The sequence below is a fragment of the Equus przewalskii genome, chromosome 7 (assembly GCF_037783145.1).
Source record: "Equus przewalskii isolate Varuska chromosome 7, EquPr2, whole genome shotgun sequence".
In the NCBI taxonomy this organism is placed as follows: Eukaryota; Metazoa; Chordata; class Mammalia; order Perissodactyla; family Equidae; genus Equus; species Equus przewalskii.
Window position 1 is genome coordinate 28,031,997 of NC_091837.1, and position 23,631 is coordinate 28,055,627.

A 23,631-nucleotide genomic window follows, 5' to 3' on the forward strand; every position below is an offset into this window, starting at 1 on the left:
CTCTGACTTATTTTGCTTAACATAATAGCTTCAAGGTCCATCCATTGTGTCACAAATGGCAGGATTTTGTCTTTTTTATGGCTGAGTAGTATTCCATTGGGACTTAGGTTGTTTTCAAGTCTTGGCTATTGTGAATAATGCTACAATGAACATAGGATGCATGTATCTTTTCCAATTAGGGTTTTCACATTCTTTGAAACATCACCTCACACCTGTCAGAATGGCTATACTTAACAAGATGAGAAATAACAAGTGTTGGAGAGGATGTGGAGAGAAGGGAACCCTCATGCACTGCTGGTGAGAATTCGAACTGGTGCAGCCACTATGGAAATAGTATGGAGATTCCTCAAAAAATTAAGACTAGAAATACTATCGGATCCAGCTATTCGGCTTCTGGGTATCTTCTTAACACTCATCTTTTTCTGCAGTTATCTTGTTTGAGATGTTGACTTGTTCACTTTTTCTCTTCTCCTCCCTGGAATGTAATCCCTCAGGGCAGGGAGGGAGCCAGATTAGTCCTGAAGCATAATACAAACTCTCTTTGTTTCTTTTTTAAACAAACTGACTTGCTTCATGAAATTTCTCAATTTACTTCCCCTCCATGGGGTGGCTTCCTCATCATTAAAATAAACAACTGGGGCTCCGCCAACCTTTTAAAGTCCCTTTCTGCTAAAAAATGCTAGTTCTCCTCAAGGTCATAGGTGAAAGTGACCAGTAGAGGATCACTGGTTTTCTGAAGTTTACAGTGAGGATTCTCCCTGTGCAGGTTGATCTCCCATCTAATTCACTCGTCAGGCATATGCAGCCAGGACACGCATTGTGATCTGTTCTCTCATGAAGCACATTCGGGGGCCGGGGAGAAGACCCTGCAGCAGTAACAGAAATAAAGGAGGTGATTTCAGACAGTGGTTAGTGCCACGGGTTCAGAGGAGGGCCCTCTGAGGAGGTGACATTCAAGCTGAGACCTCAGTGACAAGAGGAGGCAGCCACTCCAGGATCTGGAAGGATGTGTGGTCCTGGGAAGGGATAAGATCAAGAACCCAGCTCCTGAGGGCAGAGAAGCCTTGGCTGTTGGAGAAACAAGAGGAGGCCACGCTCTCTGGAATGGTTTGGGGGGGCGAGCACAAGAAAAGGAGGTCAGAGAGATGCCAGGTCCCGCTGAGGCTGCAGCCCTGGCGGGGAGCAGTTTGTGTTTAGGAAACTGGAGAAAGCATCCATTATTTAACCCTCTGCTCCTGACTTGAACTGCACGTGTGAGCCCAAATATTCCAAAGGCCCACACTCACACCTACCCAAAGGACCCCCGGAGGAAGCCGGCGGCCGTCCATGGACGCGGCTGATGCTAAGCTGGGCTGCAGTGCCGTTGTTTTCTGTGTTTTTTGTTTTCCTGGCTGTGCCTGAAGCACAAGAAACATCGCTCCTTGTGCTTTGGTCTCTGTTCCCAGCCAGGCTTTGTCCCCTCTTCCCTCAGGAAGGATTGCAGGGGGCAGAAAAGGAAAAGGCAGAAGTTGCTGGAAGATGTCTTCTGTGTTGTAATAGCCTAGGTCCCTTGAGGAAATGATGCTGGTGACCTGAAGGGGAGGGGACGGCGGGGGTGTGGGGGGCGTGGTCCTGTGGTTACAAAGATTGTCCATGAGCCAGTCACCAGTAAGCAGTGAGAACCTTCTCTGCAAAAGACCCCTGTGACCCTCAAGTGGCCCTGGGCAGTGGAGGAGGGAGCCCCCTAAATGAATAAGATTGGGGTTCCCATCGGTTTAGTGGAGAAGGGCATCTGAGTTAGGAAAGCTTGGGATTTAAAAAAAGAAGAAATGGGTCCATTCTTGCACATCTGTTTGTAGTTGTCAGTTAACACCTGGTGCATAAATAGTGAGGAACACATTGATACAGGAGGTTGAGGGTGCTCTGGGAGCATACAGGTGGGTGCCCCATGCCAGCCAGAGGCGGGGAGGGCCTTTCAGGCATCACGAACTGATGAAAAGCACACGCTCTGGGGCAGGGCTTCCTGCCTCCAGATGCCTGTGCCCCTGCTAGGACCCCTGGGACCCAGGCCAGGCTACGGGACTGCTTTGTGGCTCCGTGTTCTTGTCTGTAAAGTGGGGCCTCATAGGCTTGTTTTGAGGATCAAGTGTGAGTTCATACATTGTTGATGCTGTAAAACAGGGCTGGCCTGACGCTTAGTAAATATGAACTGTTCATGACAATATGGACCTTAGATGACAAGACGGGGGGTGGGGGTGCATGTCAGGTAGAGGGGCAGCATGTGAGGTGATGGAAGAGCAGATCCCTTCCGGAACTGTGCTGTGTGGCCTTGGCAGCGTAGAAGACTCTGGATCAGTGATTCTAGATGGAGCTGAGGCCGAGAGGATGTGCAGAACAGGAAGGAGCGGTTTTGCCCCCAGGGAATGTTGGGCGATGTCTAGAGACATTTTTGGTTGTCACAACTGGGAGGGGAGGGGCTACTGGCGGCTGGTGTGTAGAGGCCAGGGATGCTGCTAGAGACCCTGCAGCGCGCAGGACGGCCCCACGACAAAGACTGACCCAGCTCCAGCGCCCAGTGGTACAGGGGCTGATGAACCCCACTCTAGGTGGAGTCGGCAGGCGTGGCTGGAAAGGTGGACAGGACTGGGTCACACAGGCCCTTCAGTTTTGTGCCAGGAACAGAATCAAACCGCGAAACGCTATCCGATTTCTGTGTAATGGGAGATCGTTTGGGCCACAGTGGAGGGTGGATCAGGATCGCTGCTGGGGCGTAAGCATTTGGGTTTGCTGTATTTAAGTAAAATTGACCACGCTGGGCGATTGAATGTGGGGAGTGTCAAATGACAAGAAGAAGACAATTCAGTAACAAATTTGATGTCCTTAACTCAAAGGGAGACACTGCATGCATTGCGGAGTGCAAGGGGGGCACCCTTCCCCAGACTGTGGGCAGGTTTTACAGAGCGTTAGCAGAGGCACCCAGGAAACGGCAGGATTGGCCCGGAGGTCGGGGGTTTCCCTGGAAGGGGCGGGCCTGTCTTCTGGGCTCAGGGAGCTGAGGCTGAGCTGCACGATCGGGATTGCTGGCTGTTAGGATTCCACGACAGGTTTCCCGTGAATGCAGGCTGACTTAGTTGTGGATTTGTGATGTGGCCTGGGCCTCTGGGGGGGGCCTCCATTTTGTGAGTTCTGATGTAAAAATCAACCATATCAGAAGTGAGGGAGAAAAAACCCACAACTTTCTTCATTATAGAGGGAAATTATTGAGAGAAAAATGGGGACGCCTGGGTGTCTAGAGCTCTTTGTAGTAAGCTTGGGCCTCTGCTGTCTAGAAGTCTTTCAGAAGTGTAGAGGATAGAGTAGAAGAAGGTGTTTTGGAGGAAAAATTTGTCTGGGAATCAATAACTAGAGAGTGACAGTTTTATTGTCCATGTGGCACTTTAAACGTCCTTCAGTGTGAACTGTGCAGTGTGTGTGCATTCCCTTTAAGTTCTAACGTAGGGTCTGTTAGTTAGCATTTTAAATAACCTCACCAGGCACCTGCTCTCTGGAGTTGTCTCCCGAGCACTAGAAATCCTGGAAATCTACATCAGAGGAGTTGTTCCTAGCATGCAGCATTTCAGAAACAATGAGCGGTGTTCAGGGCATCTGGTTTGCTAGGTCGGTTCCTTGGCGCTCCCCCCCCCCCCCCCCGCCATGAACACGAGGTCAGGAGCCTCCCCTGCAGCACAGCCCTACGTGTGGGCAGCTCCATTCCGTGTATGTCCAACCCTGAGTCACCTGGCTCCATTAGAGCTCGGCTGGTCCGGCTGTCAGAGGATGGTCCAGCGAGGGGACCTTTGGTTCCCCACCCCCCTCCAGTGCCTGAGGCTGTAAACATTTTCCAGAAGAACCTGACCATTCCGACAATCCTCACTGAGCCATGGAAATTGGTTTAAGTCAATTCCTAAGGTCAAAATTAAAAGCAGCTCTAGCGCGTTACAAAATAGGGTCAGAAACCTAGAGAACAAAGTTCATTCATTTGCAGCGGAGAAATAAATTATGCAAGTAATGGATGTAAAAAGCCTATCCACAGGGTTGCTTTAGTGATGGGGGATCCAGAGTTTCAAAGGGTGCCTCCTATTATGCTAAAATAGGAGACTGGTCCACAGAAACCTGAAATCGTCTTCTAAATCCAGGCTGACAAACTCCGCCCAGGGTCAAAGAGAGCCCCGCCTGTGTTTGTAAGTAACCTCTAGATCTAAGTGGGCCGTGCTGGGGCCAGTTCCTGCTGCAGTGGCAGGGTGGAGATGCTGGACAGAGCTCGTGCACACAAACCCGGAGATGTTTCCTCTCTGGCCATTTCCGGGAAAGGTTTCCTAAGCGTGCAGGGAAAGGCGTGAAGGGGGATGGAAAATAAGAAAAGAGTAAAGGATTTACCTTCCTGAGTCTGGAGTAGGGAGTTCTGAGGGTCAGTTCAATCCCCGGGTGAGCCTGTTAGCATCAGAATTGGTGCAAATGTCGCCGTTCAGAGCTGGACTTTGTGCAGTGGGTGGTGACTGTTTGTTCTCTTTCTCCATCTGGAACAGTGTGTAAAAAGTGTTTTTATTTGAACGGGGAACACTTGAGATAAGGAGCAAACGCTGTCTGGGCGGGAGAGGGAGAAACATGGACTTCCTCTGGATCCGTGCACCCCTCACCTTGCTGCCCACTGCTCTCCACCGCTGGGATTCTGAATTCTGCTGTGACTGCCCACATTTGGGAAGAAAAAAAGCCTGAGGGAAAGTTTTCAAGCTTCCTAGTGCTCCTTTAGAGGAAGCCTAGGAAATTGCTGGTGTGTATAGTAAGTCAGTGGGAAGAGGTGATTTCATCTTTTTCCCCCTGAAGTAACAGTTGTTAAAAGTCAGTTAATGTTTCCACTCAGCAAATAGTTATTGAGCATCTCCCATGGGCAGAGCGTTTGCAGGTGCCGTGCAGAGAGCCCAGGTCAGACAGGAGGAGCCCTCTGCCCTCCACCCTCTGGAATGACACAGCCATTCCGCCACAAAGAGTTTTTAGTACATCAGCTCAATGCTGACCACTGTCATTTGAAAGAAGGTTCTAGCATTCTAGTGCCGGAGACAAACATGGACATACAGTTGCACAGACTATTTAATTACGATGTCATCAGTGCTAGGAAAAAGTCCAGAGTGAGGGGGAGCAGACCTAGTTCTAGGAGGTCTGGGAGGCTCCTCTGAGAAATAACTTTTTCTTTCTCATATAATTTTTTTATCGAGATGTAATTCACATACCATAAAATTCACCCTTTTCAAGTGTACAATTCAGTGGTTTTTAGTATATTCATAAAACCACACCACCAACATCTCTATCTCGTTCCAGAAGGTTCCATCTTTCTCCAAAGACGCCCCGCCCCCATTAGCAGGCATTCCCCATCCCCTCCCCCAGCCCTGGCCACCACTAATCTCCTTTCTGTCTCCGTGGATTTGCCTATTCTGAACATTTCTTATGGTTGGAGTCACACGCTATGTGGTCCTCCTCGAGGACGTCACGTAATGTGTCAGCGCTTTGTTCTTTTATGGCTGAATACTGTTTCGTTATATGGATACGCCACATTCTGCTCATCCATCTCATCAGTTGAAGGACATTTGGGTTGTTTGTTGCTATGGATATTTGCATATGAGAAATAGCTGCTTAAGCTGGGGCCCTGTGTGTTAGCTGGGTGAGGACCGAGGGAGGTTGGGAATAGAGTTCCTGGCCAAGAAACTGTGTGTGCAGAGGCCTGAGGTAGGAAGGGGCTGGTGGAACTGAGAAGGGGAGGTGGCTGAGGTGCTGAGAGCCAGCAGGAGGGAGCAACTGGCCTGGCAGGTGTGAGCGAGTCCTGTCATTGCCCTGGCGAATGTTCTAGACTGACTGCTAACAGGGCTGAAGGGCGAGCGACTGAAGTGGCCATGGTAGGAAAGAAGAGAGGGCACAGATTGAGAAAGATTTGGAAGGACCCTGTGATGGTGTGGCAGGGGAGAGATGTCAGGGGTCCTTCCGGGGTCTGGCGTGTGCTACTGGGTGAGCAACAGGGACTCTCCTGTGTACTAAGTGCTAGAAGATGCCAGCTCGGGTGGGGCGGAGGTCCTGAACATACCGAGTGTGCCTGTCATACAACACACATGACACATTTCTATTGAATTAGAGATAGCGGAGTGAAGGGGCAGTGGACAGGGCCAGAGGCCACACGTCCACGTGGGCCCCTAAAGAGGGCCTGGGCTGGAGGTGTGTGTTCGAGGCTGGAGCCAGGAGTTGGGCAGGTGAATTCCTGGGGAGAGAACAGATGAGAGAGGAGATGGGGGACCCTGAGGCGAGTGGCTCCAGGGGGACCAGAAAACAGGTGGGCCAGGGTGGGGACTGTTTCAATCAGGAGGGTGGTTAGTGATGCCAGGGGCGCGGGGGGGGGGGGGGGGCGGAGTCCCTGAACCCTGAGGTACAGGGCAGTGGGAGTGAGCGCCGGGGGCAGCGCAGTCTTCCCCGTCTTATTCTGGAGTAGTGGTAGGGAGTAGAAGCCCAGGGTGAGCGAGAACCAGAAAATGGAGATGGGAAAAACACCTAGGACCCTTTCACGAAGTTCTTCAGTGAGGGGCAGGGGAGGGGAGAGTGAGGCTAATGGGAGGAGGGAAGGGAGGTGCCAGGGCACTGGAAAACACCTTCTGTAAGGCTCGAGCCTGTTTAATGCCACTGGGAAGGTAAGAGGGATCCATGGAAGATATAGGAGCAGCCCCCTCACCCCTGGATTATGAGGAGAGCCTCTTAGCTTGTTTCTGAGCTCCACCCTTGACCCCCTTCACTTTCAGCACAGTCAGACTGATTCTGTTAAAGCTCTGCACCAGGTCCTGCCTCTCCTCTGATTAACAATCCAGTGTGGCCGAAGTCCCTGGGAGGATCTGCTAGGCTCTGCACTGGGGCCACCTCACCTTTGCAGAGCCTTCCCAACTCTCCCCCCTGGCCATCACACTCCCTGATGATGTTCCTCCAAAAAGGCAGGATGTTCCTGCCTCAGGTCCTTTGCACCTGCCATTCCCTCTTAGGATTCTTCTCCTTTCAGTCTCCACGTGGCTTGCTGCCTCAAGACCTGATGGTTTGCATTCAAATGTCACCTTCTAAGTGGGAGCTCTCCTGACCACCCTCCTCATCTCAGATTGCAGCCTGTCTCCACCTCACACTCCCTCCCTGTCCCCCTGCTGTTGTTTCCTCCGCAGCACTCCTCTCCAGCTGACACAGTGTGGATTTTAGTTAATTATTGTGTGTATTGACCTTCTCCCTGCAAAGAAAGTCAGGGTTTGTGTCTATTTTGGTCCATGGTGATTCCCCGGCCCCCAGGACAGTGCTGGGCTTGCCGCAGAGGCTCAGTGACTGAGGAATGAATGAGAAGTGCCGATGGATGGAGAGAACAGGCAGTGATGGACGCCCGCCTGGGCCTCAGCGATTCTGGTGCACGTGCTCAGTGCCTGGGTGCAGCCTCGGGGACAGCCGCTGGGCTTTTCCTGGGCGGGCCTTTTGCCAGATGTGTACCCTGATACTACAGAAGGCCAAGGGAGAGGAAAGTTTAAGGTATTGACAAGAAGGCAATTGAAATGACAGGACAGGGAGTCTGCTGAATTGGGAGATGAGACAGGAGAGCGGCTGGTCGGGGTGGGTGGAGGTCAGTGGCGTGGAAGGTCGGTGAGGTCAGAGGACCGCTGAGGTGGAAGTGATTGAGTAGCCTGGGGGAGAGATAAGAGCTGTGGTCAGAGACTGTGGTGGCTTTACAAAGAGCTTGATGTAACAAGCAGATTTTGTATAAACTAACAATGGAAGCTCTAAGCTGCTTATCTATCACGATATCTGATTTTCAGCCTCAAGTAACTGAAAACCAACCCAGATCGCTTGGACAATGTGGGGAATTTAGCAGCTTATCCTATAAAAAGTCTGGAGGTGGGACAGGCTTCAGGCTAGATTTTGCTGCTAAGATGATATGGACAGGAGTCAATTTCCCTCTGTTTCTCCGGTCCACTTCCCATTCTTGGTAGGTTTTCCTGTCCCGCCCCTCCCAAGCCCACATGCATCTTGGTTCAGACCCAGCAGAAAGAGGGAGTCTGAGCCTCTGAGAGTGCAACCCCGGGGGTGGGAGTACTGATAGGTGGGAGGTTCTGATTGGCATAAACTGCGAGGAACACCTCTGGATCTGGGGGTGGGGTGCATCCTACTCAAATGGGTGGCAGGGACATCCAGGGTTGTAGGAGGGGGGAACATGGGAATGCATGCTATGGAGGCAGCAAATTCATAGTTCTTTTTTCTTTGTTTCTTTGAGGAAGATTAGCCCTGAGCTAACATCTGCTACCAATCCTCCTCTTTTGCTGAGGAAGATTGGCCCTGAGTTAACATCCATGTCCATCTTAGTCTACTTTATATGTGGGATGCCTACCACAGCATGGCTTGCCAAGCGGTGCCATGTCCACACCCAGGATACGAACTGGCTAACCCTGGGCCGCTGAAGCAGACATGTGCACTTAACTGCTGTGCCACCAGGCTGGCCCTGGCAGCAAATATCAATGTGAAAACTTTACTAATTCCTATAAAGTAAAGGGGAAGTCAGACCTCTGTGCTCTTGAAGATTTAAGGGAATAACAGAGGATGTTGACATTGAAGGAGCAAGAAATAGCATTGAGGGGATTAAAACTGGGAAATTTCCCGTGGACATTCATGTACGTGGCTTCTCTTGGTAAATTGGCAGAAACAGCAGCCGTGAGATGCTCCTCTGCATGGTACCCACTGTGGAGGGCTGAGGAGCATCTGTCGTGCGCTGTCCAGTACAACATAATGTGAACCACATACGTCATTTTAAACTTTCTGGTAGTCGTATTAAACAGAGAAAAAAGAAACAGATCAAATTAATTTTAATAATATATTCTCTTGAACTCAGTCTGTCCAAATATCTCTTTGACATGTCATCAACGTGAAAATGACTAATGAGCTGTATGTATATTTTGCACTTAGCACATACATCTCTGTTCAGACTAGCCCCATTTCAAGAGCTCACTTGAATTTTCCTCATTATCTCATTTTTTACGATTCACCTTATGAGACCACGCAGGACTCACCCCTGCAGAGGGGCCGCTCTCTCCAGTTTGGTGCGGGGCGCATCATGTCTAAGGGACCCACCCCCCCATTCATTTACTTCATTAGTCTGATCTCGGCAGGCATGTGAGTTTGAGACACTCCATGATCTAGGCACTGTGCCTGCTTTGTCTTGGTATTTTTGCATTCTTTTAAAAAGAGTGATTTCGTAGTCGTAACCTCTCAAGTACAGGAATTCTATTAGAAGAGTAGATACATTACAGTTTACAAAGCACACTCTCAGAGATGCTATTCAAGGCAACACCATGTCCTGCAAATGCACTGTTATTATCTCACTTAACCCACAGAGAGGCAAGTGGAGCAGTGTCCTCTCCACTTTACCAAGCTGGGGTTCACGCGTTTGTGCCAGCATCCACACAAGGACCTGCATCCTCATGAGCTGCATCATTGTCTCAAGACCAGCATGCTTTCTTCTTTGGATCAGAAATTCTTGAAACATTGTCCAGAGGGCAACATTTTACTCCAGCACAGCCGACTTTTCCCCACCAATGAAACACTGCATCACTATCTCCCCCAGGTGAGCTGCAGGTGAAGTCGCCAGCCTGCCAGTAGGTGCTGTGTCCTCTGAGAAGACTGGACCAGCCAGGTGCTCACACCCTGAGAGGCCCACAGGGCGAGACAGCCGTAAGGAACATTAGATTCCTGGTCCCCTGTCTCAGGACCATGCAGAGGCACATGGATATGGAATGGGATGCAGTTGGTGTTGCCTGCCCTATTTAAGTTTCTCTTGCTATCTTTTTTTTTATTTAATCCAGACGTCATAGTTGATGGAAATTCACATAAGTTAAACACATAAATAATTAAGCTTCTCCATGTACTCAGTTAACAAGGATGGCTTTCAACCCGGCGGAAGCAGGGAGAGTCCCATTGAATCTTGAGTGAGAATGTGCAGATAGGTTCAGTCTCTCCCTAGAACTGCCAAGTAAATGCTCAAAATCTCTTAATTTGTTAGAGGTGCTTTTTTCTCAAAAAAAGCCTTCCTTGAGTCAGATAAGCCAGAACTCCTTAGACATAATAGGTGCTCAGGGAGTTTATTAGTTGCACCAAATTATTACTTGCAAAAGGAAAAGGGACAGAGCAATTTAAAAGTCTTATAAGTGAACCTGAAACAGGGGTAAACTCTTAGTCTACAGAGAATTAAGATTAAAAAGAAAACCAGAAAAAACCTATTTTGGAGTATTTGAGATCATAAAGTTAGCATTGAAATGCCATTTAAAAATATGTTTGATAGGTCAAGAACAGCCCATTATTTGTACCTAACCACCTCCGTTCCATATGCCCCACTGTATCAATGCTGCCTAGGCCAGAAATCTCTCAGGAATGGACTCTCTAAGTAGAATTTAAACTGTTTCTTTTCTACTTATTAACACATTTGTTTTTGGCTTCTCATTTCTTCGAGTTTTAAGAGGATGGAATAACAATTATTCGCCTATGCTCAGAAACACATTGAATTCCTATTTTTGATGATTTTTTAGATTTTTTTGATGATATATTATTGACCAGACTGCCTACAGGCTTCTTCCTGTCTCCACTTGAGGTGTCATGGGCATTTCTGAGGAGTTGGGGGGATGGGAGGGACTCGGTGTTATTGACTGACAGTGATTGGATCAGCATCAACAGTGGAAGTGATAAGATAAAGATAGCATAAGCCAACTCAAGTCTGAAGACCTTAGTTTTTCTTTGTCTGCACCGTGAGGGCTGCAACATCGTGCCTTTAATCCACAGTAGAAAAAAGAAAGAGAGAGAAAAAAATGATCATTCACATCTTAGTGTAGGTGATGATTCTTACCCTGTTCCCCAGGTGTGAGCTTGAGGGTCTGAATCTGACGTCTCTTCAGAGGCCCTTCGTTCCCTGTGGCTCGCACAGTGCATGCACTTGATGGTTTTGGGATCGCTTTGCTTAAAGATTCTGGCTCTCTTCCCTCCTCTCTTCCTTCTCCTCCTTTTCATTCTTCTATTCTTACTCTTATTTTGCGCAGTATTGCCCCTAAATGCAAGCCAGACAATTCATTTGATGTTCAGCTGAAGAAATAATTTTCTTGCTGGAGTAAAAAAAAAAAAACATGGCTATGTTGGATGTGAGCTTTGTCCTGTAGTACCTTCTGGATGATATAAGAGATTTTCATGGGTAATTTTGAGCGTAGGTGATTTTCGCGTCTGTGCTGATTTTGTAAGCGAAGCTGTAAGTGCGATGTGATTCCCTTGTTCGTATAACTCCAGTACAGAGGGATTATGCTCTAGAGGCTATGAGCGCGATGGAAGTAGTGAGAAGGCTGGGTGGTGGTAGGAGCAGGGGCTGTCAGATTTACGGAGGGGAGCGAGCATTAGGGAATGTCATGTCGCGGTCATGGGGGCTCAGAATGTAGGATGTGTTGGGCGTCCTGCAGGTGGAAGAGCAGGACTGGGGCTAAGGTGGTGGGAGTAGGGTGTGGCTGGCTGTGCAGGGATGCGGGCTGTGAAGGGCACTGTGTGCTGGGCTAAGGCGTTTGGACTTGATCCCAGAGACACTTTCAACCATGAGTTTGTTCAGTAAGCAACATATCCGGGCCCCATTCTCATGGAGTTGGAAGTCCAGCCTGGGTATCCCAGCCCATTGGATGGTTTGAGTGAAGGGAGAGACCTGGTTCGATCTGATGTATATTCATAAGCACACACACACATACACCTCAACTATAAAAGATAATATATGCACATGGTAAAAATAGCCAACAGTGCAAAAGAGTGGGTCTCTGGTTCCCCTCTTTAGACAGAATCATTGTTGTCTATTTTTTATGTGTCCTTCTAAAGATAGTCTGTGCACACACACTATATGTACACAAAGTATTCTTCACTTTGCTCTCTTTTCGTTAACAATGTATCTTGTGGTTCATTCTAAATTACCTCCCAGCGATCTACTGCATTCTTTTAATAGCAGTCGAGCTTGACTGTATTGCATTGGCCATAATATAACTAGCCCCCAACCGATGCACACTGAGGTCACTTTTTAATCTTTTTGCTACTTCAAACACAGCGATGTGCCTATTATTGGGTGCATGTTTTTGCACACATATCAAAGTGTATCTTTGGAATCATTTTCTAGAAGTGGGGTTGTTTGGTTACAGGGTTTGTACATTTTAAATATGCTAGCTGTTCTTACACTGCCCACTAAAGAGGTTGTACCGGTTTACCCTCTCACAAGTAATGTACGGGAGTGTTTATTTCATGAAGCCTTAGGCAGACTTTTTGATCTTTACAAATACTCTACATAAAAAAAGAAGATTGAAGTTGATCATCATTTCCTGTGTTCAAAAGCCCAGTTGTATTTCTTTTTCTATGGACTGCAATTTTATGCCCATCCCTATTTTTCTATTGAGTTGCTAGTTTTTTTCTTATTGATTTATGAGAGCTCTTTATGTATTAAATAAATTAGCTTCTTTCCCTTTGTAAGCATTGTAAATTTTTTTTTAGTTTCTCATATGTCTTTTGATTTGGCTCATGCCACTGTCACCATTCAGAAAGTTTCTTTTTTGTTTATCAGATTTGTATTTTAAATTTATGTTATGAGGGACTAAACCAAGATGAGGAGAAAGAGAAAAGACGTGTTTGAAAGATATTTTGGAGGTAGAATGGAAGGGCCGTGAAGTGTTTTTTGAAGCTGTGATAATGGGTGACTTTTGAAGTCCTTATTAAGAACTGAGTAACAGATGCCTAAAAACAGACTTTGTGTATCATCCGTAATTAAAGGACAGGAGAAGAAAATGGAATCAAGGAAACAAGGGGCTTTCTGGCACAACAGCAAATGCCGCTGAAACTCGGCAGCGTGTGCTTTGTGTCTCCCGGCTGCCTGTTGCTCCTGAATTAGCCTTTCATCCCGCTGGCCTTGGTCCCAGCCCCTGTCCCGGGTATCTGAGGCTGGTGGATGAATGGTTATCATCCTTGGCCGTGAACCTTGTCCTATGTTTTAGGCAGATTTCCTCTAAAAAAAACAATTCAGAAAATATGTATTAACTTTTTGATTTAAATAATATTTTGATTTAAATAATCAAATAGTCTTTTGACTTAAAATCTTAATCACAATAGCAACCTGTGGCATATTAAGTTCTCCCTCCATCTTTTCCTTTCTCTTTTTATATTTTTTTGATAAAGGGACCATCTGGAAGCTGCGGGTCACATATGTATTCTGAAAGATGCCTTTGACTTTGAAAGCCCATCCGAAATCGCAAACCTCATCGCGGCTGAGAACGTCGAGGCCGCGCTCGCTCTTCATCTCTACCGAGGAGGCCGACTTTTACAAGGTAGCCCTCTTTTTCTTCAAGGGTGGAGCGCTAGAAATCGTAAAACCAGAAGCGCCTAGAATGTCAAATAAAACATAGATGAAACAGTTTATCCTGTTTATCCTGTTCAAAAACGGGAGGAATACAATCATCTTTTTGGTTTTTTTTTTTACTGAGCAATTTTCTAAAATGATGTAACTGTGCCAATTGAGAATGGATTTATACTGAAGCTGTTTCTACCGCAGTAAGAGTATTATCCTGAATGTTTTTGGTGTGTAGTTCCTAACTCAAAGTATAATTTTCAAAAGTAAAAGTAGGACTGTTTTACAAAATAGGGAATAGGCACATATGAAAGATTTTTTCAGCTCATTTATTAACGAGGGAACTACTAAGATGCTAAAGTCAGTTTAAATAACATTTGAAGAACTGTGAGTCAGACAGACGATTTAATAAGGAATATTAGAATGAGGGTGCCAGATTAGCCACCGAATTGATGCATGTCCAGCGGGGTCATAAACTGTCAGCTTTGGGGCTGTCTTTTCTACTGGTGTGTTGGTCAGGGTTCTCCAGAAAAACAGAGCCAGGAGAGTTTGTGTAGATATATATGGGAGGAGATTTGTTATAGGGATTGGCTTATGTGATTATGGAGGCCGAGAAGTCCCGTGATCTGCCATCTGCGAGCTGGAGACCCAGAATAGCCAGTGTGTGTGATTCGGTCAGAGTCTGGATTCCCAGGAATGCAGCGGGGTGGGAGCTGTGGGTGGGGGCTGATGGTGTGAGTGCATGTCTGAGTGTGAATGCTGGAGAACCAGGAGTGCAGATGTCCGAGCGCAGGAGAAGATGGACGTCCCAGCTCAAGCAGAGAGCAAATTTGCTCTTCCTCCGCCCTTTTGTTCTATTCAGGTCCCCATGGATTGGGTGATGCCCACCTGCATTGGTGAGGGCAGTCTTTTTTCCTCAGTCTGCAGATTCAAATGTTAAACTATTCCAGAAAGACGCTCACAGGCGCACCCAGAAGTGATGTTTTACCAGCTCTCTGGGCATCCCTTCGCCCAGTCAAGTTGATACATGACATCAACCATAACAACTGCACAGAAACGATTTGCGTCTCTTCCTGATACATAGCTGCAGAGTATTTAATGCAGCTTCACCCAGTATGAACTCTCAACTAATAGCAAATAGTGAAGTCAAACAACAGTACCATCTCTTAAAAAGTTAACTGGTCCATGGGGCACCTTTAGACACTGCTTCCTAGGACCTTGAAAGGATGTGCATGCGGTCATCCTCTTGGCCTTATCTGCAATTTTGGGGCATTTTGTCTTAATGCTCCCAAGGGCGTTCTGACTTCACTGAGATCACAGAGGTCACCAAGTGAAGGCAGGACAGATAATTTTGTGTAGCTAAGCAACGAGTGGCTTTTTCCAAAAGTGAATTAAATCACACGGTAGTGGTAACATTTTGGGAGATGGTATGTCATTTGAGGACCAAAATTATTTACAGTAATCATCACACTAGGATGAAACTTTCATTAGCAAGCTGTGTCGAGCTTCTGAAATTTTCAGAAGTTTCATTGCTAAAGGTGACTTTCTGTGTCTCCACAATGTATGTCAAACCTGATTTAATCTTCCAGCTCTCTCTCCTGCCTCCTGCACACAGGAAGGTGGGCCCTCTCTGGACGCTCTTTTCATATGTGAGCACATTCTGTTATGTACTCACTTTTATTTCAGGTAGTACCTGCATGTGATAAAAAATTCCCCCAGCACAGAGGGAAGCATAACTAAATGATGCACAAAAAGTAAATCTTTCTCCCACCTCTTATCCCAACTGTCTAATTTTTCATTCCCTGAGGCAAGCACAGTTACCATTTTCTTGTATATTCTCCGAGAAATATATTACATATGCTGTACTAGTTATCTGTTATTGTGTAACGAATTACCCCAAAGGTTGGTGACTTATAGCAGTAAATTCACCTGTAGTTTCTGTGGGTCTGGAATTCAGAAGCAGCTCTGCTGGGCGGTTCTGTCTCAGGGTCTCTCATGAGGCTGCTGTGAAGATGTTGGCCCGGGCTGCGCCACCTGAAGGCTTGCCTGGGGCAGGAGGAGCTCTTCCAAGGTGGCTCACTCACGCAGCTGTTGGCTGGAGGCCTCAGTTCCTTACCAGGTGGGCCTCTCCACAGGTTGCTTGAGTGTCCTTCTGATGTGTGGCCAGCTTTTACCTTGTCTTTTATGACCCAGCCTCGGAAGCCATACAGCATGAGTTCCACAGCATCCTATTGGTGACACAGGTCAGCCCTCTTCCGTGTGGGAGGGGACCGCACAGAGCATGACTGCTAAGAGCTGGTTGTCTTGGGGGCTGGCTGCCACTTATAGCCATGCGCGTATTGTATGGCTCTCCTCCCTTAAAAAAAATTAATAAATGGGAGCATGCTGTATCTATTCAGCATCTTGCTTTTTACCACTTAACGATGCATCTGGGAAGTTTTTTAATAGTAGCACATGTATAGACCCACCTGATTCTGTACAATAGTTGTCCAGTGTCCATGTATGGATATGCCAGCATTTAACCAGTCTTCAATGAATAGACCTTTACATTTTTTCTACCATAATCATTGCAGTGAATATCTTTGAAAAGCCATCTAAGCATATGAACTTGGGAGAACGTATCTGTGCTTACATATTTTTGTGACCCTGCCTGAACCATCCCAGTGAATTGTTTTCTGGCAATAGGGGTGATGTTCCTGAAAGTATTACTCCTGGGAGCTACTTTCTGCTAGACAAGTATATGGCTTCGAATTCTGTTGTGTGTGTGCTGGGACACAGAGTCTGAGGTTGATCTCAAAATGTGAAAGAAGCATCCAGTTTAACTTTCCTCACAGAAGCCAAGATAAAGTCTGCACCTCTTATAGCTCAGTAGGAGCCTCTCAGAGGTCCTCTCTGACTGTTGTCACTCCTTTTTCAGTCACAAGGCTGCAAGCACTGAGTTTGGTGTTTCTCTTGATAATAAGATGTATTGCTGTTTATAAAATTATATCTGTTATTTATTTTAAAATGTCTTACACATGTACACGTGGAGTATATTGTCTTCCCACAAGTGGGATTGCTCTGAATATTTCAGTACATATCTTAGCGGTCTTTCCAAATCAGCCGAGCTACGTCTGCCTTATCCGTTTTCATGGCTGTGTGACATTCCACTGTAAGGATGCACCTTGTTTATTAAAAATCTCTCTCACTTTTAGCTATTCCAAGCAGTGCTGCAGCATCTTTGATTGTGTTTCTTTACTTCATTATGTGAGGATGTCGGTGATATGAATTCTTAGGATAAACCTGTGGCCAGAGGACGGTGTGTTTTTCATTCTGATTGACACCGACAGATTGCCCTCCAGAGAGGTTGTTCGGGTCCATGCTCTATAACAGATGGCAAGGACCTATTTCCCCTCACTCTGGTCAAATCACTGGGTTGCTTTTCCCTTCAAACTTTAGTTTTTCTCAACTTTACCATTCTTGGCTTCTTTTTCAAATAAATGGAGGAAAAGCACAAAATCATCCAAAGTTTTGCTTCTCTTAAAGAAAAGAAACCCTCTCTAAAACAAACCTGTTGCACAGGGGCAAAATGAATTTATTGTTCAATCTGACAAATATGGCTAAGTGAAGCAGCACTACCTTAGCAAATGTAAACTTTATTTGTTTATTCCTAATTGTTGTCTTTATGGAAATTAACATCCTTTATTCCTAAGGATGGTCTCTTTGAAAGTGGTACTCTGTCTGAGTAGCATAACATAAAAAGCATCAGGACTGTTGTCCGTAGTAGAGAATGCTCTGCACCTCGTGGTTTCCCCTGGACAGTGTATCTTGGAGCTCCTCTGGACCGCTTACATACACAGAGCTGCCCTATGCTCATAACTGGATGTGCGTTATTTCATTCTGTGGCGGCACCATAAATTTTAAAGACAGTCCTCCATTGATTAAACTGTGTTTTTAAATATATAAGCATTTGTTGATTTTTTTTTTATTACATAAGTAGATGGCTTGGAAACTTCATAAAAATACAAAGAAGAAAATATGGCACCTGAAATTTCACTACCCAGAAATGACCACTTGTTTGTGTGTGCTTGTGTTTGGTTTTATTTATTTTGTATTTTTGTTTAAAACTAGATTTGCAAAGAAGATACACTCTTACAATATGAACTTGCAACTTCTTTTAAAAGTATTAATTGACTGTTTCCCACATGCTAAGCACTTTAAATGCCGAGATGCTGCTGTGTCTCACTCCCGTTCTCGCTCTCTCTGTACTTTGTGTGTGTGTGTTTAAAAATTGCAGTCATGGGGTGGCCCTGGGGCTCAGCGGTTAAGTTTGCATGCTCCACGCTGGTGGCCCGGGGTTTGCCAGTTCGGGTCCCAGGTGTGGACCTACACATGACTTATCAAGTCACGCTGTGGCGGCATCCCACATATAAAATAGAGGAAGATAGGCAGAGATGTTAGCTCAGGGCTAATCTTCCTCAAAAAAAAAAAAAAAAAATTGCAATCATGTTATAGTTTAGTAGCCTGTTTTTACCTACTACTGTGTTAAGAACATTTCCCTTGTCACTGACTGGTGTTATACAACATGATTATGAATGGTCACGTCTTATTTCCATTTTTTCCCCTCAACTACATGATTGTTGTAATTACATGATTGTTGATAAAATGTAATGTACATCATTACTGTTGTGTTGAATAGACTTCTGCAGAAAACTCTGGAGCCCATTTCCTTTAGGATTTTCTAGAAGTGGCAGTGCAGGATCAAAAGGTACCTGCATGTTTAAGGCTCTGATACATTCTGTTAAATAATAAGTAGCCACATTTATATGGCTGTGCATATTAAATATATCTAAATAAAACCATAACAACGTGGACAAACAGAAGTTTTCTTTTCTTTTTAAAAGCGGTATTTACTGAGTGAATAATGGACCAATTACCATGTGAACTTGGAAACAACACCCTGTCTTTGTTCCCCACCTTGGACGTGTCTGTAAGATTTTGACACGCCCGCCCTTCCGTCTTGCAAGTGTCTGGGAACAGACCATCACTACTTTCCTTATCTGAGATGGAGCAGAAGCTGCTCTGATGCTCTGTGCCTCCTGGGCTCTCCTTCATGCACCCTCAGTGGCATCCAGAGAAAACTGGCCAGTTAATCTGACCTTGGCAGAAAACTGGAGGAGAAGTGTTTTGATGAAGCTCTTCCTGTTTCTTCTCAAGCATCTCCTTTATGCCTGACCCTAGTAAGGAAGCAAGCAGCGTCAAGTGGCTGATTAAGAAGCCGGGTTCTGGAAACTACGATATTTTTCTCAGCAGACTACTAGGAGTGACACTTTTTTTAGCATAAGCACTGATTTATGAAATGGTACCAGTCACTTGGGTGGCTCTGAGTAAATGCACTTGGGAAACAGATTGTGTGCTACTTCTTAGGCTCAGTTCATTGCAACAAATGCTGTTTGCGGACTTAACTTTTATCAGGCATCGTATTGGGAGCAAGGAGTACAAAAATTAATAAGATATGGTTCCTATTCTCAAGGATCTCCTGGTCTACAAATAAATCCTAATGCCTCAAGATACATGGCATGGCAGTAGGTGTGGGGGTGGGATTTACTTCTGAGAGACTTGGAGAAGGCTTCAGAAAGGAGAGGATGCCTGAGTAAGGTTTTGAAGGGTCAATAGGAGTCAGTAAACATATTTTAATAGCAGATGACTTTTAGAATTTTTCAGTCTTGTTATGGATGCATTGCTGTTAAGACTAACATGCTGCTTATTGAAAGCTTTGTTTTCTTAACAATAGTATGAGCATTGAAAAAAATGGAAAAGTAAACGAAGTAGCCCACATTCCATTCTTCTAATTGCTAATTTAATTCAGAGAAGTTCTGGATTTACATAGTTAAAAACTTCTTCAGTGTCAAGTACAGTGACACAAGCTATCGCTTATAGCGTCCACTCTGCACCAGGTGTGTCGTATGTAGTGTGTCTTTTAATTCACAAGGGAGTCAGCTAACTCTTATGTCTCCGTTTCACAGATGAGATGACTGAGGTTCAGAGAAGCTGAGTAACTTGTTGAAAGTCACACATTTGCCAAGTGGAGAACCAGGATTCTAACCCAGGGCTGTCTGGTGTCAAAGTCTGTGTTTTTCCCCCAAAATATGATGTGATATGTTTGAGTTATTGCTGATTGGCTTAATGAACTAGAAGGGCTGGTCATCTTAATTATTGGGTGTTCTCATAACTTTTAAGCGGCTTCTTTGATATTCAATGTATATCTTTCAGGGATCTATTTCTCTCTCTTTGGTAATTTCCCTGAAAAAGACTTTCGCTGCTATTTTCTTTAGCCTCCTTCAGGAGCAGTTTTTATTAGGAGAAACTTTCCTCTGTGGCAAGGGGATGGTGTATGAGTTTCCTCTTGCTGCTGTAACAACTTACCACAAACCTAGTGGCTTAAAACAACAAGCCTTTATTATCCTGTAATTCTGAAGGTCAGAAAGCTGAAATGGACCATACTGGACTAAAATCAGAATGTTGGCAGGGCTGTGTCTCTGTTGGGGGTTCTTGGGGTGAATCTGTTCCTTTGCATGACAAAGCAGTTGCATGCCAAAAAAATTCTAAGGCCAGTAAAAGGAAAGATCAGTATCTTTTCACTCAAATATTGAATCTCAGTAGAGATGGCTTGTTGGAGAAGTCCCAGGATGAACTCAAGTTACATCTGTCCGTTTGGTGGTTTGCTGGCCATCGTCTCTTTTGAAATTTTTAGTTGACCTTTGGAAGTCCTTCTGGGGAGTTGCTTTTGGATGAGCACATCATTTCCCTTGATCCATGCACACTCGTGCCTCCCATGTCTCCCAGAATAAACATGCTCTGTGGCGAATCCTTTCACATTTTACACACGCAGCATCTCGAATAGTTTTGGTTCCACTCTAGTTGCGCCCTCCATGACTTATCATTCCTGTCCAGTGCATGTTCCTCGCAGATAGAGCTGTGGGGTCTGAGCCGCCTGCGTCTGCCTCCCAGCCCCTCGCTAGCACGGAGCCTGTTATTATGATCAACAGCAGGACTAAATTTGAAGTACTCTTTTTATGTCATAAACCCTATTAGTTCCAGATTAGCCCATTTCCTAGGAACGAGAAGCTTGGCTTTGATAGATGGTGGCTAATAATATTTTCAATTTGTTAAAATTTAAGGCAAATTGATATAAAATAGTCCTGACAGTGGTGGGCGGTGTCTCACCTGATTAGCTCCCGTGTCGTATTTATAATCATGATCCCTATTCTACTTTTCAGGAGAGTTGGATACAATTAAACTAACAACAAAACACGGTCCCTGTGTTCTGGGAACTTCCGTTTTTAATATCATTGCTTTGGGATGGGTAGGCAAGAGGTGTTTGCAAAACTAAACTGCTTCATTAACTATTCTAACCATTTGCAGGTCATGGAATTCCTTTTGGGGTCATCTTTGGTGGAACTGATTTAAATGAAGACGTGAACCAGGGAGAAAAAAACAAAGTGATGGGGAAAGTCCTTGAAGAAGCCAGGTAAATACTTGAGAGGATTTCACAGGAGTTAAACATTTAACTTAACCCTTTTGCATGGAGTTCACTGAAACGAAGTTTTAAGCAAGTTATTGCCCTTCAATAATTCTTTGACTACAGTTGATATTGGACGAACATTCTTAGAATGTTCTGCACGGTAGAGGATATAGAATTGTGGCTTTTCAAGAGATAATAATACAGATCAACTGGAGTTTTATTAGCACCCAGATTAGGATGGACTTTGCATCAGATTTGCCCGAGTAGAGTGTTTTTGACTTGGTTCATGTCTGTACAGATTTCTGAGCTGTATAAAAACCATTGTGAGAAGGGCAACAAACTGGATTTCTCTGTGGGGTCCCTAGGAGCATTTGGGGCAGGACAGTTATTCGTTGAGGGGGGCTGTCCCGCACATCCCTGACCCTGAACACTACGTGTCAACAGCACCTGCCAGGTGCCGCAACAACTTAACACACCTCCACATGTTTCTGGCCCCCGGGATGGGAGTGGTCTTGGCCCCTGGGTGAGAATCAGTTTCGGAGCTGTACTTCCCAGTCTTTTTCATGTTAAGACAACTTAGAAAATGGTGATATTTGTACAGCGGTCTGCAGTGAACTAGAAGGCTCGATGGGAAAAAGAGAAAACCCCGTTTTCTCTGTATAACAAATACAATGATGATAGTTAACAAGTAATGATAAAAGTGTACAAATCCTCTATGTTCGCATAAAAATTGTGGAAAAAAAAGAACTAATGAAATCAAAAGAAAAATTAAATATACACGCGTACCCAAAGCAAAGAACTCTTCTGTCAATCAGTATGCAGTGATTGACAGGCTGTCTGAGAGATTCCACAGAAAGGCTGAGATGGTTGGACGTGGTCTGTCCCTCCCAGCACCCACTGCTGCTGCTGCTGATGTGGAGAATGCCTCACCTGCCACAGGACCACCCTGAGCTCAAAGTTTACCCAGAGCCCAACAAGGACTATTGAAGCATCCTTTCAACTCTTGTAAATCTTTGAATCCTTGTAAAAAATAACAACCAAAAAACAGGTGGTCAATTTTAAGTGGACACAGTGCTTTATTAATTCTATTTTGAAAAAAAACCACTTTATTGAGGTGTGATTGACATACAAACAGCTATGCATATACAACTTGATGAGTTTGGAGATAAGTGTACCCCCGTGAAACCGTCACCACAGTCTGTACCATAAACATATCCATCACCTCCAGGAGTTTCCTCCCGCCCTCTTTATTATTATTATTTTATTTTAATTTTTGTGATAAGAACATTTAACATAAAATCTGCTCTCTTAGCAAATTGTTAAGTCTGCATTGCAGTGTTGTTAACCAAGGCTCTATGCTGCACAAGAAAGCTCTAGGACTGACTCATCTTGTACAACTGAAACTTTGTGCCCCTTGACTACTGCCTCCCTGTTTCCCCCTCCCCTGAGCCCCTGGTAACCACCATTCTACTCTCTGGTCTATGGGCTTGACTGTTTTAGATTCTTGTGTGGGTGGAAGCACACAGTATTTGTCCATCTGTGTCTGGCTTACTTCATGGAGCATAATGTCCTCTTGGTTCATCCATGTTGTTGCAAATGGCAAGATTTCCACCTTTTTAAAGGCTGAATAGTATTCCACTGTATGTACATACCACATTTTCTTTATCCATTTGTCTGTCAATGGATATTTAGATTGTTTCCATGTCCGCATAGATGGCCAGCCATCAGTTTTCTGTGGCTCCTCTGTAACCCTCTCATGGCTGAGAGGCTGTGGTCAGGGAATCCAGAAGTCATCAAGTCTCTCTGTAACTGGACCATTCCTGGTCCACGCCGAGGACAGTATTCCAGGTTCTATTGTGCAGCCAAAGGCTCCCTCTCCTCTTTTTTTTCGGTAAGGTAGCTGTCAGTCTTGCCCTTAAAACTAGGGTTATCATGGGATGCCGTTGCATTTCAAGACCCTACTTCTTCCTGAGGTCTTCCTAGACATAAACGTGGTGATACAAACTTTTAAAACCAGAGAGTACGCTATTGAGTATTACAATAAATAGACGTATTAAAACAGTTGGGGCCCACCTTGACAGGTGATCCATCATCATAGGCTTTCTTGATGTTGTTGTTCTCATATTCCAGAAACTTGTCACCTTTAGATTCATGCAGTTTGTAATGCAGTGTCTTACAGAAGGAAAATCATTCTTCTTAGTAGAAACAATATTGAATGAATTCATCTTATAGTATTATCATTAGCATTCTTCATTGCATTGTTATTAAAACACACATTGATTTTTATTTTGGGGGTTATTGATTGAAGTTGATGGGCAGGAGAGTGACATGATTCATAGATTTCTTGTCCAACACAATGTGACACACTTTTCTATAAAACAAAGTATTGAACTTGTCTAGCTTTATAATGTGTGTTTCATTTTTAATCAAATACCTTTAAATGGTTATATTTTTCCCATAAGGTATATTTTTGAACTTTTTTACTATTTAAAACTTTTTCTTACATGGTGTAGTATTTGAACTTATTTTAGCATCAGCTTTTTGACTTATAAGTATTATAATAAGCATTTGGTAATTATGAATACCAAAATTGAATAAGGAATGTTTGAAATTTGTAGAAATTCTTTTGTGAAGGATTATCCAGGTACATATTAGAAAAACTTAATATTGCTAAGCAAATGAGCAAAAGAGAGTTTGTATGATATGAATTGCCTCA

The 23,631-nt window shown here is 44.9% G+C and overlaps 1 protein-coding gene across 5 annotated transcripts in view; it reads left to right on the plus strand.

Annotated features, from left to right (window-relative positions):
- GLT1D1 (glycosyltransferase 1 domain containing 1) overlaps nucleotides 1-23,631 on the plus strand; it is a 100,920-nt gene that overhangs the window by 13,098 nt on the left and 64,191 nt on the right. For all 5 annotated transcript variants that reach the window (XR_011541893.1, XR_011541892.1, XM_070627300.1 and 2 more), the window contains 2 exons: nucleotides 13,243-13,391; nucleotides 20,816-20,921. Coding sequence is in view for 3 of the 5 variants with exons in the window: in XM_070627300.1 (XP_070483401.1) it covers nucleotides 13,243-13,391; nucleotides 20,816-20,921 (255 nt within the window). In the remaining 2 variants the exon portion in view is untranslated. The remainder of the gene's footprint in view (nucleotides 1-13,242; nucleotides 13,392-20,815; nucleotides 20,922-23,631) is intronic.